The sequence below is a fragment of the Sapajus apella genome, unplaced genomic scaffold (assembly GCF_009761245.1).
Source record: "Sapajus apella isolate SASKATOON/1434 unplaced genomic scaffold, GSC_monkey_1.0 scaffold181, whole genome shotgun sequence".
In the NCBI taxonomy this organism is placed as follows: Eukaryota; Metazoa; Chordata; class Mammalia; order Primates; family Cebidae; genus Sapajus; species Sapajus apella.
The window spans coordinates 412,441-427,540 of NW_022437121.1; the positions used below are offsets into that span (position 1 = coordinate 412,441).

The 15,100-nt window shown below is 50.3% G+C and overlaps 1 protein-coding gene across 1 annotated transcript in view; it reads right to left on the minus strand.

Moving 5' to 3' along the window:
• Window positions 1–15,100, minus strand: part of KCNQ1 (potassium voltage-gated channel subfamily Q member 1) — a 390,974-nt gene that overhangs the window by 72,863 nt on the left and 303,011 nt on the right. The window contains exon 12 of the mRNA XM_032268483.1: window positions 6,435–6,510. Coding sequence (XP_032124374.1) covers window positions 6,435–6,510 — 76 coding nt within the window. The remainder of the gene's footprint in view (window positions 1–6,434; window positions 6,511–15,100) is intronic.

Consider the following 15,100-nt stretch of genomic DNA (forward strand, 5'->3'; position numbering starts at 1 on the left):
CCCAGATTGATCCTTGACATGCCCACTGGCTGCAGCCCCCGCTGTCCTCAGGGCAGGGAGTGGGTCCACTCTGTATCCTTCCTGCCAGCTTATGCCAGGCAGCAGGGGTGGCCCCAGACGACAACCTCAGCCTGCAGTACTTGCTGCCTGCCAGTGACAAACATCTGCTTGGGCTCCCATAGCGGGGCTGGGGCCACGTGAGGCAAGACAGGTGACCCCAGGGCTCCCAGGCTTGGCGACAGCTCTGGACAATAAATGGGACTCAGGTAACATCTTGAAACCACAACAGAAAGCAAAGCGTCTCATGATATCAGCAAACCCCAAGCCGCATTTGTGGCCTTGCTCCCAAGGGCCTCACCCAGGTGGAGCAGCCAGGCTGAGTGGGGGTTTGATGGCCTAGGAAGGCCTTGGCCCTACAGGCAAGCCAGCACGCAGGATGAGAGACTGCCTCTATCCCGAGGGGCCGCTGGGTGACTGGGTGGGGGCCAGAGCAGTCACCACCAGTGCTCAGATAGCCACCTTAGCACTGGGCTAGGGGTTTTCCTGCCTTTTGCCGGGGAATTTGCAAGGCCCAAGAGACAAGCCAAGCAGCTTGGTGGGGAAGGGCAGAGCAGGGCCAGCCCAAGTCAGAGGGAGGCAACAGAGGCCGAGGATGGGAGAGGAGGAAGCTCAGGTGCTGTTGAGGGCCCAGGCTGGGCCTGGGAACATGCCCTCCCTGCCCACCTGCCACCTCTCTTTGGGGTCCTACTCCTGAGATCAGGGTGACCTTAGCCTGGGATGCAGCCTTGGCAAATTGCAAGTTCCCAGATGGGGAGCCCCTGAAGTCAGGTCTCCACATACCCACTTTCAGCTCTAGACACACTTCTGACTTGCTCAGGGGTTCTGCCACCAATGCCGGAGGCTTGGAGTTCTTACAACACACCTAACATTGTTTTGGACCCCAGGAATCCCAAGGCAGGGCAGAGACCTCCTCCCTCCCTTCGGAGACTGGGCCTCCGAAGTTTAGGGGGTTTCTGTTCCACCTGACACCAGCAGGAGGGTCCTCACTGGCAACACTAGCCACTGTCTGGGTCCTGAAGCAGAGACTCTGAGATCAGGGGGACTGGGAGGGGGCCCGTGTCCTCACAAAGCAGTTGTGCCCAATGGAAAGAAGGACCTGCTGCTCCTGCGGCCACACTGGGCACCAAGATTATGGCATTGCCCAGAAATGACATACCAAGACCTGTGGTAGGGTCAGGCATGGGGTCTGACTCTAGGCAGATCATCTGGCCTGCCATGCGCTCCATTTGATAACAGCCATAAAAATGGTACTTATGTACAGGCTAGTGATCATGTCCTCAGTCCTTCTTCTCTCTTCTGTAAGGTAAAATACTGAGCTCTGTTTCTCTCTTCTGTAAAATGGGATGCTGAGCCCTGTTTCTCCTTCCTATAAGATGGGGATGCTGAGCTCCATTCTATAAAATGGGATGCACAGCCTTGATCCTCTTCTCTATAAGTTGGGGTGCTGAGCCTTGTCTCTCTCTTCTATAAGATGGGATGCTGAGCCCTGTCTCTCTTTTCTGTAAAATAGGATGCTGAGTTCTGTTTCTCCTTCCTATAAGATGGAGATGCTGAGCTCCCTTCTTTAAGATAGGATGCTGAGTCTTGATCTTCCCTTCTGTAAGATGGGATGCTGAGCCTTGATCCTTTTTTCTGTAAGATGAGATGGTGAACCCTGTCTTTCTAATCTGTAAGATAGGATACTGAGCCTTGATCCTCCTTTCTGTAAGATGAGATGCTGAGCCCCATCTCTCTCTTCTGTAAAATGGGATGCCAAACCCTGTTTATCCCTCCTATAAGATGGAGATGCTGAGCTCCCTTCTGTAAGAGGATGCTGAATCTTGATCCTCCCTTCTGTAAGATGTGATGCTGAACCCTGTCCCTTTCTTCTATAAGTTGAGATGCTGAGCCTTGATCCTCCTTTCTGTAAGATGGGATGCTGAGCCCTGTCACTCTCTTCTGTAAGATGGGGTGCTGAGCCTTGATCCTTTTTTCTGTAAGATGAGATGCTGAGTCCTGACTCTCTTCTGTAAGATGAGTGCTGAGCCTTGATCCTCCTTTCTATAAGATGGGATGCTGAGCCCTGCCTCTCTCTTCTGTAAGATGAATGCTGAGCCTTGATCCTCCTTTCTATAAGATGGGTGCTGAGCCCTGTCTCTCTCTTCTGTAAGATGATTGCTGAGCCTTGATTCTCCTTTCTGTAAGATGGATTGCTGAGCTCTGTTTCTCCCTTCTGTATGATGGATTTTCTAAGCTCCCTCTGTAAGATGGGATGCTGAGCCCTGCCTTGCTCTGCCTTAAGGGAGGGAGTGAGGATGACACAGGATGGGAGTTGAGAAAGGTCAGGGAATCCTAAGCTAGCACCATGCCAGAGCCAGAGTCAGAGCCAGCTCTGGCCGAGCCTCTCTTCAGCACTCACTGAACGTGGCGTGAGTCGTGGTGGTGAACCTCTGCAGCCACAGGGCTCTGTGAAGCTGAAGCGTGAGGCACTGCTCCAGGCATGCTGGTGAGGTATGGGCAGGTGAAGGGAGGCAGGGCAGCAGAAAACCAAGGCCTGGGAGTCCCTGGGCCACTGTGACCAGGTAGGGGCAGGTGTGTGTGATAGCAGCCTCTGCAGACGCAAATGCTTTCAAACAGGCCTGTTGTTGGGGAGAGATATTATGTGCCTGAGTGTGCGCACGTCTGCAGGCTCAGGGCTGGGTGGGGCCTGTGAGCAGAGAGCTTCCCATACTTTTAGCCACAGACTTACCTGGTGGAGGGCACAGCCCAAGAAGGCTCAGCGATGCCCGTCGACCACCAGGACCCATGGCCTGGTGGCATCCCAGCCCACCAAGACTCATCCTGGATCCACCAAGATCTCTGCTAGGATCTGGTTAGGGCTCATGGGGGCCTTTGTCAAGTGGTTGTCTGGTGTTGGGCTAGAAAGCAGCTCGACTTCAGGAGGCTGGGATGAGCTGAGATAATGCAGGCCCGTCCAGACTGACGGTGGATGGGCAGTTCGAGGCAAACTTGAAGGGCTCGGAGGCTCTGGCTCCTCGGGCCAGACACAAGGGTGGCTGGCCAGGGACTTATCGGCCAGCAAGGCAGGCAGGGGGGTCAACCCGCCACATCAGCAGCCCCTGAGGCCAGCGGGGGTGGGGTGGGGTGGGGTGAAAGCAAGCAGACAGGCTGGCGTGGAGGAAGGGAAACAGCCTGTGCGCTGGGCTTGGGGAGCCCCTGGAGCTGCACACAGCTCCTCACTGCCAAAGGCTACTGCTCCCTTCGCCCTGGCCCCACCCCTCATGCTGCCCTCAGCAAAAAGAGCCAGCTGGTGAGGTCGGAGGGAGCCCCAGCAGCTTTGTGCAGGAGCCTCTGTGCCCTGCAAGGGTCCTGCTGCTGCCAGGTTTCTGCAAGGCTCCCAGGGCCGGGCGCAGGGGAGAAGCAGAGAGTGAGGTGGGGTTTCCCAATCTACTGCAAAAGCCTCCTGGGCCATTCTCAGGGCCCTGGCCTGTGTCCTAAGGCAGGAAAGGGGACCCCCGCCTGGAAGGCAGTGCGGGGCTCAGCGTGTTCCTTCCCAGGGACCAGCTTTTTCGCCTGTGGCTCAGTGGCAGAGCCCACAGGGGCTGGCACGGATGATCTCTCTCTCTCTTTCTCTTTCTCTCCCTCTCTCTCTGTCCCTCTCTCTTTTTTGTGTGTTTGTTAATTGTTTATTTACCAAGAGAAATGATTTCTTGGCCGACATGTTCATGTTTCACAGTTCAGGAACACAGGTCACTGACAAGCATTTAGGTAATTCAACCCAAAGAAATCCTTTATATTCCAAAATCACTCTCACTCTGAAAAACATCAGCCTTTCTCATCTCCTCAAACTCTTTTATGGCATCATAATATCTGTAGAAATCATGTGCCTTTTTTCTTGGTTCAGCCACATCAAACTTAGAGAGAGCTGGAATCCCAGGTATACAAGGAATGCTCCAACGACATGAAATTGCAGACGAGTGGCCAGGTGGCCACGAGACTGGAAGCCACGGTGGTTATTATCACGATAGGAAATCCTCGATCCCAGCCTCCATGCCAGTGTCCTTCCTGGCTGATGGAGAAATGGATGGCTGGATGATCTCTTGACCTAAGCTGGAAGCTGCCCATACCACCCCTGGAGCCGGGCCTGCCCAGGTCCACAAGGGTCTGCACGTTCTGCTGGGTGCCCTCAGACTTTGGAAGCAGCCCCCAGGATGCCCACCTGGTTCAGTTCTGCAAGCCTTGGTGGGCTCTGGCTCTTCCCTGCTGGGACTGCTGTGCACCCTCAGGCCGGGCACCAGCCGCACCCTGGGAGGCTCCCTGTGACCCTCGGTTCTACTGCTGGGGTGACGTCAACTGCTTCGGCTGTCACGACCATGCTGTTCTCTGGTGAGCTGACACATCCTGGCCCTTCCCATGGTCTCATCTGCCCTCGGGGGACTGCCCTGCCCAGACCTGAGGCCCACGGGGGGTTCCTGCAGCCCCTTCCCTGCCTGGGGAGAGCACTGGTGCTGCCAGGAGGCCGGCCCCTCTCTCCCACTGCCCCCGAGTGAGCTCCCTGCTCCAGCAAGGCCCTCTATGCCAGTACCAGTGAGAGAAGACGGTCCCAGAATGGAGACACCTTGGTCCACAGGGGCTGTCAGATCTCCCTGAGAACATGCCAGACAGATCTCCAGGCGCTGGCCAGCCCTGGCATTTATCATGACTTTTATTTCGACTGCAAGAGGTCCCAGTCCCTGCTGGGAGTTTTGACATAACTTGGTTCAGTTAAGTCATGAACCCCCTGCTCTCCTGGGCGGATGCGGGCAGGAGGACCAGCTGAGAAACACCACCATGGGAGGGCTGTGCGTGCAAAACCCCCCTGGAGGTGGTGGCCGGTGGCCAGGATGAGGGGCTGTACCCTGCTCTCGGCAAGGGCCTGGCCAAGGGCTGTTCTTGGGGCTCAGAGTGATGGGGGGCCTGGTGGGTGCTGGCCCAGCGTTGCTGTGGGCGAGTCCTGGGTGAGGCACGTGCACGCGATCTTGTGCCAAACCCTGAGGCTCTCGTTCCCATCATAGCCGGGGAAGAACTTGCCCAGGGCTGCCTGGGCCAGGGTCTACACCCAGACCGCCCTGCAGAGCCTGGAGGCTGCAGCAGCTCCAGGACCAGGGTGGGTGGAGGCTCCACCAAGGAGACTGTGGGCAGGCCTTTGTCGATCCTGGAGCCTGGCATGGAAGGCATGACGACAGGGGACCAGATTTGAACTCCACCGTCAGTCCGTCTGGACGGGCCTGCGTTATCTCCACTCATCTCAGGCTCCTGAAGTCAGGATGATCTTTCCAGCCCAACCCCACATGACGACTTGACAAAGGCCCCCATGAGCCCTAACCAGACCCTGGCAGGGAGCTTGGTGGCTCCAGGATAAGTCTTAGTGGGCTGGGATGCCACCGGGCTGTGGGTCCTGGTGGTCAGCGGGCATTGCTGAACCTTCTTGGGCTGTATACTGTACCTGGTGAGGCTGTGGCTGAAGGTGCCGGGAGCTCCCTGCTCAGGGGCCCCACCCAGCCCTGCTCCTGCAGACATGCACTCACTCAAGCATGTCACACGCTCTCTGCTCTGAGGGACTCCGGCAAGTTACCCCCCAGCCTTCCCAGCTTTGTGATCTACACGCGGTTCCCACGCCTACACACACATTTCCAAGCCAGGACTCAGTCCCCCACCCACCGCCTCCATCCGAGGAATGTCCCCAGGGCAGGAGGAGGGGAGACCTGCCTGCTGTCAATGGCGTTCTCTGCGGGCCATAAACTCTGGGGGGCCCAAGGGGCGGCTGTAGAGGTCCTGCCCCTGGAGGAGTTTGGGCAGCTCATGGAAGCCCCCCCAAAGCTCCAGTCTCACCCGGCCAAGGGCACCCCACCTCTAATGGAGCAGGATCCAGCCTGCCTCTATCCTCCCAACCCAGAGGGTAGGGGAGCAGGGAACGAGAGTGCTGAGCCACTATAGGACAGGGCTGGGGGTCTGGGGGACCTACCTTCTGTCTCGGTGACTCAGGGCAGGCTCTGCACCACCTCTGAGTCATTCTGATGTCACCCTCACGACTCTCACTAATGCTGCCTGCACGACCCACCCCACGGGAGGACTGAGTGAGCCGCATGGCCGCTGCCTTTCTACTTAGCGGAGAAAATGCTGCCTGTGTCCCTAGTTCCAGGTGGGGTCTCTGAGGATGTGTCTTTTGAGGGGCCTGCCGTCTGGGGTCTGGCGGGGTGGGCGCTGTGAGGTCTCAGATAGGCCTGCCTGTGTGGCTGGGGGCAGAGGCCTTAACAGCCTCCACTGTGGGCAGGAGAGAAGCCAGGAGGGGTGTGGGCAGCTGCAGCAGACTGCAGGGGCAGGCTGAGGGCTAGAGGGCTCAGCACAGGGCTCACCTGGAATTTCTTCTTGGCCACAAAGTACTGCATGCGCCGAATGACCTTAATGGTGGCCCGGTGGTGTTCCCGCAGCCTGCAGTGGGGATAGGAGAGGAGATTGTTAGCGGCCACCCCGTGCTGGCCATCCCCTCCCTGCCCCTGCACTGCCTGAGGAGCACACAGACTGGATCCTTCCAGAAACAAGGAGAGTGTTCAACTCCATGGGCTGGAGATACTTAAGCCGCGTCCTAGTGTGGGCTCAAGGGGAGGCTGGGGCAAGAGGCTTTTCAAGGTGAAAGGTTTCACGTCACCTGTGAGTGGGAAGGGGACCGTTGCCTTGAGTGTCATTCAGAAGGGGGTCAGGTAGGAGTCAGGGCCCTGGGTTGGCAATGGCTGTGCTGCTAACTCATGGCAGTCACGCTTGGGCCCTCAGGCTCCTTGTCAGCAAAATGGGATAAGAGGGTACGTGCTGCTTACGCGTACCTATTATAGTGACTCTGAAAAGAAAGAAGAAGAGGGTGTATGCCGGTGATGCCCACAGCCCCTTCCAGCTGCTGTGTGCTGTGTGGCCCCACAAACAGCAAGCACATGGGAAAGTAGGGGTGCAGGACAAATTAACAAGGGAAAGTTACCCCCCAAGCCGCTCTGTTAAGGGGGCTGCATTGTTTTGCCTCCTAAAGTTTTTTCTAGAAATAAAGATCCTTTTAGAAACACCATCACTGAAGAAAACAAGGGAGATGATGTGTGCGCATAGAAAAAAGACTGGAAGAAAACCCAGCACCATGGAAGCAGCAGGAGACTTCCTCCTGGAGCTCACGCCTGCCTGGCCCTCCATGGAAACGCCAGGGACTGAGACTAAGTGATGCCAACAGTGAGGAACAGCTGTGTGAGGCTCTGGAGACCAGGAAAGCCATGAAAGGTGAAGATCCCACGTAGAAAGGAAGTGAGCTGAGCTAAGCCTCTGAGCATTTCCTTGTCAGTGCACTTATCCATTTGTGGACAGGCATGAACTCCGAACAGGGCTAGTGGACTGGTGAGAAAAGCATGAAGTCCAGGGCCACAGGACACCCAGGACATGAGGGAACAAGATTCTGGTCAGCAGGGGACCAGAGAGTAGTGATAGACCTTTTGCACAACTTCCTCTGGAAACACTTGTGAATTCCTAAGCCACACAGGTCGGTGAGCTTCACAGAAACTGAGCAAAAAGCAGTTGCCAAGGGGGTAAAAGCTAAGGAGAGTACTCAGTAGACTCATGGCACTGGGAAGAGAAGCTTTGGGGTTTAGAAGCTATCTAGGAGGCAGCCCTAAAAACTAAGCAGTGCCAGCTTAGCATTGCACTAACCCCACATTGTCTCAATCCCTTACCGGAGTAAGGTGCTTTGTGCATACCAGAAGAAAATTAAATTATCTGTAGGGAGATAATATCCTTGAGATTCTACAATTTTTTATACACAAAAGACTAAAAGCCAAGGGAAAACACAGACCACACAAACAGATCTAAAGGTGTGGTACTTGCAACAGTCCATTAAGAGATGGAGTCTGTTTTCCTATTAATTGAACTTGGGCTGACCTTGTGACTTTATGTGATGAGAGTGCTGGGGAACTTACACAGTGTATAATTAATGTGCTTTTGGAATGTGGCCTTGCAAACAAGCTTGCTGGCTAGAGAGGCCACATGGAGAACAGAGATGCCCCAGCCAACAGCCAGCAGCAACAGAAAAAAATATATATGTGTGTGTGTGTGTGTGTGTGTGTGTGTGTGTATTTGAGAAGGAGTCTCGCTCTGTCACCAGGTTGGAATACAGTGGCAAGATCTCAGCTTACTGCAACCTCTGCCTCTTGGGTTCAAGCGATTCTCCTGCTCAGCCTCCCAAGTAGCTGGGACTACAGCCTCGCACCACCACACCTGGCTAATTTTCAAATTTTTAGTAGAGACAGGGCTTCACCATGTTGGCCAGGATGGTCTCTATCTCTTGACCTCATGATCTGCCTGCCTTGGCCTCCCAAAGAACTGGGATTACAGGCGTGAACCTCTGTGCCCAGCCCAAAGAAAATATTTTAAGCCACTAAATTTAGGTCTGGTTTGCTATGCAACAATAGGTAACTGATACAGAAATAAGGACTAAGAAATAGGGTAGTGTCATATCAATATCCTAAAACATGGCATTAATTTTGGGACCAGGCACTGAACAGAGGCCAGAAGAGGCAGATCACAAGATGCTGGACTTTGAGCATGATGCCATTTGTAGTTGCGAGAGAATTTTAGATGTCCTGCGGGAAGGGCGGTGAGTGAATTTTGCAATGGGTAGAATGTGAAAGTTATGGCCAGAGGGCAGGCTGATGAATTCAAGATGGGCGCGAATTCATTGTAGTTCCTCCCATTGCAGGCTGGAATCTGTCTCCACCATGGTGGAAATGATCATGTCTTCTGAGGCTCAGCCTCAAGGATCTTGTGTCTACTCTCACCTTTTTAGAATTCTGCTCCCTCATGGACACGTCTGAGCTAGCCTGCTGGAAGAGCCATGTGAAGGAGAGCTGAGAGACACTAACTGACAGCCCGATGGTTCCAGACATGTGAGGACAACGGAGACTGCTCAGCTGCCCCCTCACCACCATCCAAGCGCTGCCATGTAGACGAATCCAAGTGAGACCACCTGACTAGGCAGCCCAGATGGGTGACCCATAGTCTTGTGAGCCAACAAATGATTGTGCTTTGCTTCAGGATATTTAGATGAAGACTTCAAAATAACTGTGATAAACAGGTTCAAAGAAACAGATGAAAAGATAGAACATTTTATCAGAGAAATAAAATTTATATATAAATTTCACATTATAGATATATATATTTATTCACATTATATATACACATTCTGGAATTATATATATAATTATATATAATTATATCTATAATGTGAATATATATAATGTATAATAATATATAATATATATTTATTCACATATACATTCTGGAATTATATATATTATATATAATTGTATCTATAATGTGAATATATATAACATGTAATAATATATATAATATATATTTATTCACATTATATATATATATGTATATATTCTGGAATTATATATATATAATTCCAGAAAAGTAAGAACCATACTGAAAATGAAGAATGCAATAGGTGAGTTGGATAGCAAGGTGATAGAGTAGAAAAGAATAGCTGTGAACCAGAAGAAAATACCCAGCTTGGAGCTTGAAAAGCAAATAGACTTAAAGGAGGCGATGAAACAAATGAAAAAGAAACAGAAGATGGTAGACTGCATGCATTATAAATAGATTAATATTTCAATTAAAAGATCAAGATTGTCAGGATTAAAAACAACTATATACCTCCACTTTAAAATATAAAGATGCAAAAAAAAAAAAAGATGGGAAAGGACAGAAAAAGATTGGTCATTGCATAACCAAATGAAAACTGGCAAAGGAAAACCAATATTAGAACAGACTTTAAATATTCCTAGAGAGAAAGAAGAATATGTCATAATTATAAAAGTGTCAATTCAGCAGGACGAGATCAATTCTAAATTTGTATGCACCTAAAAACACAACCTTAAAATATATAAAGCAAACTGGCAGAACTGAAAGATAAAAGAGAAAATCCACAACCAGGGTGGTAGATTTGAACACACCTCATCAGCAACTGATAGAAAAGCAGTCAAAGTTTTGTTAAGTCAGAGACAAATTTGAACAGCCTGATTAGCAACTTGACAAATACAGAACACTACCCCCTGCTACTGAAGACTACATAAACTTCCCTAGTGCACACAGAACATGCACCAAAAGAGACCATATGCAAGACTTCAGAAGCAAGTTCCGACACATTTCAAAGAAAACAAATCATGTTTATTATACTGTCTGACTACAGCACGATTAAACTAGAAATCCATTAAAAGAGATAGCTAGGGAATCTCCATATATTTTGGAAATTAAACAATCTAAATAACCCAGGGGTCAAAGAAAAAAATATAATGAGAATCAAACAACAGTTTAAATTAAATGGTAATAAAAATGTAACATATTAAAACTCATAGTTAAATAAGTACTGAAAGGACAGTGAAATAAGTGAAGAGAGTGAACCCTGCGGCTTTAAATGGACATCTCAGAGCAGAAAAAAGGCTGAAATCCATTTCAAGCAGTTAAAAAAATGGCAAATTACACCCAGAGAAAGTAGGAGGAAAGAGATAAAGAGCACAGTCAATGAGATAAAAAATGAACATTATTAAAGGAAAATCAACAAAGCCAAAACTTAATTCTCAGAAGAGACTAATAAAACAGATGTACTTTTGGGAAGACTGATCAGGTGGGGGAGGGGAGGCAAATGACGACCGCCCTCAGGAGTTAAAGACGGAGCTAGAGCTGCTGAAACATTTATTCAGAGGACGTTACAAACAAAAATACTTTTGATGGCTTAGATAAAATATACAAATTCTTTTAAAAACACAATGTGTAAAAGTGGACACAAAGGCAACTATACAAATTGCTCAATATTAATTAAATAAGTTAGATTTGCAATTTTAATGATCTTCTGGCAAAGAAAACTCTGTACTTAGATGACATCACCAGTGAATTCTTCCAAATATTTAAGGAAGAGATAATGTCAATTTTACACAAATCTTTTCATAAAAGGTGGCATAACCTTGATATCAAAATCTGACAAGGATATTTCAAGAAAGAAAAAAAATCACAGGTTAATCTCTCTTGTGAGCATGTGTGCAAATATCTTCACCACACCAGCAAGCTGCATATAGCACTGTGCCCAGACACATGACCCAGTGTGGTCTAATCCACTTGTGCAGGTTCAGTTTACCCTCTAAGGACCAAGCAATGCAACTCACCACATCAGCAGAATAAGAAAGAAAAAACAGAATTGACACAACAGACTGTAGAAAAGCATTTGATAAAACCCGAGACCCAATCATAATTAAAAACACCACTCTTAGCAAACTAGGAATAGAAACTCCATTACCTAAAAAAAACTAAAACAAAACAAAAAACCCTCAAACCCTAAGCAGACATCATACTTAATAGTGAAATGTGATACACTTTCCTCCTGACACAGGGAGCAAGGCAAGGATGTCATAGCTTCTACTTCACAGTGTCCACAGAGTCCCAACCGGTATATTAAAAAGGCAGGAAAAAGGAGATAAAAGGTATAAGGATTGGACGGAAACAAATAAAATTGTCATTATTTGCAAACGACATAACCATATATGTAAAAAAATTCCTAAGAATCCCCAGATAAGCTGTTGGAATTAATACATGAATTTAGCAAGAACACTGGTTTTAAGGATGATATATAATAATTATATTCCTAGGCCTGGCAGAGTGGCCCCCATCTGTAATCTCAGTGCTTTGGGAGGCTGGGGTAGAAGGATCACTTGACCCTAGGTGTTTGAGATCAGCCTGGGCAACATAGTGAGACCCCATCTGTAGAAAAAAATAAATTAAAAAAATAGCTAGACTTGATGGTGTATACCTGTGGTTCTAGCTACTCAGGAGGCTGAGATGGGCAGACTGCTTGAGCCTAGGAGCTCAAGGTTGCTGTAAGCCATGAGCCTGGAGTGCAGAGCCCCCATCTCTAAAATATATATGCATATTTCTATATGCTAGTAACAAACAATTAGAAAATAAAAGGATGTCAATTATAATAGCATCGATAACCGTAAACTTGACCATAAACTCAGGAATAAGTCTTTTTAAAAAAATTTGTTGCTTTGTAACTGTCTCCCTTTTACAATCTTTCCTTCTTTTTTTTTTTTTTTCCCTAATATGGGGTCTTGCTATTTTGGCCAGGCTGGTTTCAAACTCCTGGGCTCAAGTGATCCTCTTGCCTAAGCCTCCCAAGCAGTTGGTATTACAGGTGTGAGCCATGATGCCCAGCTCTGAAATAAATCTATTTAAAGATGAGTAAGACCACTACACAGAAAAGCACTGAGCATTAGAGGTGCAGATAAAGAAGAACTAACTTGACTTGGGGATATAGCATGTTCATGTATAAGAATACTCAATATTTATAAGATTTTAATTTTCTGAAAATTGAGGTATGGATTAAATATGATTCCAGTCAATATCAGAGTGCTTTTTGTTTATTTATTTATCTTTCTTTGGAAATTGAGGAGCCGATTCTAAAATATTCCTAACAATGTGAAGGGCCAAGAATAGCTAAGACCATCTTGAAGAACAACAAAGTCAGAGGTCTGACACTCCCAGGGTTCTGTGAGGCCACAGGGCTTGATTCAGAGCATGTGGGCAGACAGATGAAAAGTGAGGGCACAGAATAGGGCCACAGTCCCCAACGTCTTTGGCATCAGGGACCAGTTTTGTGGAAGACAGTTTTTCCATGGATGGGGATAGCATGGGGTCGGGAGAGATGGTTTCAGGATAGAGCTGTCCCAGTTCAGATAATCAGGCGTTAGATTCTCATAAGGATATCACAGCCTAGATCCCTTGAATGTGCAGTCCACAGCAGGGTTTGCACTCCTGTGAGAATCAAATGCCGCCACTTATCGAGCATCAGGCAGAGCTCAGGTGTAATACTCGCTTGCCCACCGCTCACCTCCTGCTGCACAGCCTGGTTCCCAACGGTCCGTGGATGGGTTCCAGTCTGTGGCCTGGGGACCCTGGGATAGGACATTAGACACAAAGAATCCCGTGGCCACTGGTTCCTAGAAATGACACCTTTGCCATTGAGCTGGTGGAAGATGTTCTCTTCAATACATGGTGCTGGAATAATTTGGATACACATGTGAAATTGTATAAACTATAATCCTTACCACGCACCAGTCACAAAGTTAACTCAGGTAGAGTCACAGGCCTAACCATGAGGCAGAGGCCATCGGGCCTGTCAAAGAAAGCGAGAGAGTATTTTCTCAACTTGGGGTGGGCAGAGACGTCTTTCACGGAACACCAACAGTACGAACTGTGAGAGAAAACAGTCTGACAAATCTCTGTGATGATCTCACAAAGGCCCCTGTGGTCTCGGAGGGAAGGGCCCAGTTTGCTCCTTTGGAGGGGTGGTCTCTCTCTCTCTGTGCTGGGTGAGGCCTGGGAAGGGGCCGAGTGACCTTTCCTGGTAGTGACACGGAAGAGGGGCAGGGAAGTGCTGGGGGCAGAAGGGCAGGTCCCTGGCTAGGGTTCCACCTTCGAGCCTGTGCCCATGGACCTAGAGGATAGGCATTTCTGTTTTTCTGCACAAATGTTGCCTTTTTCAAGAACACCCTGGCCTGCCATGCCCCCATCCTGTGCCTATAAAACTCTCGGGACCTAGCGGGCAGACACACAAGGAGCTGGGCATCGAGGGGAGGTCGGGAGGAACACAGCAGTGTAAGAGCCAGCTGACGACAGGCCCCGACAGGCCACTGACGCAGGGTTTGGCCGGAGCGGACGGAGGAGAGCCCAGGCTGCTAAGTGGCCTGATTCCAGGCAAAACCACCTTCCCACTCCATCTCCCTTCTGGCTCCCCCATCTGCCGAGAGCTACTTCCCCTCAGTAAAACCTTGCACTCATTCTCCAAGCCCACGTGTGATTCGATTCTTCTGGTACACCAAGGCGAGAACCCCGGGATACAGAAAGCCCTGTGTCCTTGCGATAAGGCAGGGGTTCTAACTGAACTGACGCAAGCTGCCTACGGACGGCTACAGAGCACCCTGCACCACACACCCACTGGGGCTTCCGCTGTAAACATTCACCCGTTGACGCTGCCATGGGGTTGGAGCCCACAACCTGCCTGACCATATGCTCCCCTAGAGGTTTGAGTAGTGGGCCCCGAAGGAGCGAGCTGCACCCCCATCACAAGCCCTGCGAGGGGCACAGGGAAACCGTTCCCATGTCAGTAGTGCTGATGCAGGAGCGAGCTGGTAACAGACAGGGGGAAGGGTGCAGGCTTTGGGCTCACTGGACCCTGAAGGAAGTGACCTCTGGACCTTGGTTACAGGAAGGGACCAAGGGGCCCGGGCTGGCGCCCTCCTGCCTGGGCTGGGCCACCCTCGAGTCCTGTGGCTTCCTCACCTGCTGAAGGGAGGAAGGAGGTACCCACATGCTCCCCCTGCCTGCCCGCGCCACCCGGCTTGGGAAAGGAGGAAGCGCAGTGCTGCCCGGCGGGGCTTTGGCCATGGGTCGGCTGCTGAGAAAAGCCCTGCTTCATTCATCTCCTCACTCGTTCATGCACCCACTGACCTGTATCTCACTTGTTCATTCATTAATGAACAAGTTATTGTTAATACCTTGTGGATTAATGAGATGAGCTCCCTGCCCCCCATCCGCTGGTTCATTTGTTAATGCGCCGCCTAAATTACCCATTAGCTCCTCCACGCCTGCCTGCCCGCCCGCCTCGTCCACGTACATGAAGTGCCGCTGGGCACACAGCCCAGGCTGAGTGGTCTCGGGGGCTGAGCCCACTGAAGGACCCGTTGTTTCTGGATAGGTCAGATTCAAAGCCGGGAGCCCCCAGTGCTGCCCAGGCTGGGCTGGGTGGGGGGTGGGGGCTGCTGGGCTGCCCAAGGGGCCAGCGCCACATTCAACACACGTCACTGGGGGCCATCGAGGGACACTGTGGGAAAGCAGACGCAGGAAGTTTCCCGGACTGAGCTGCCCACGGCGGGCTGACCTCGCCACCTGTAGAACAGATTCCCAGCAGCTCGGGGGCCTGGCCTCCGTCCAAGCAGAT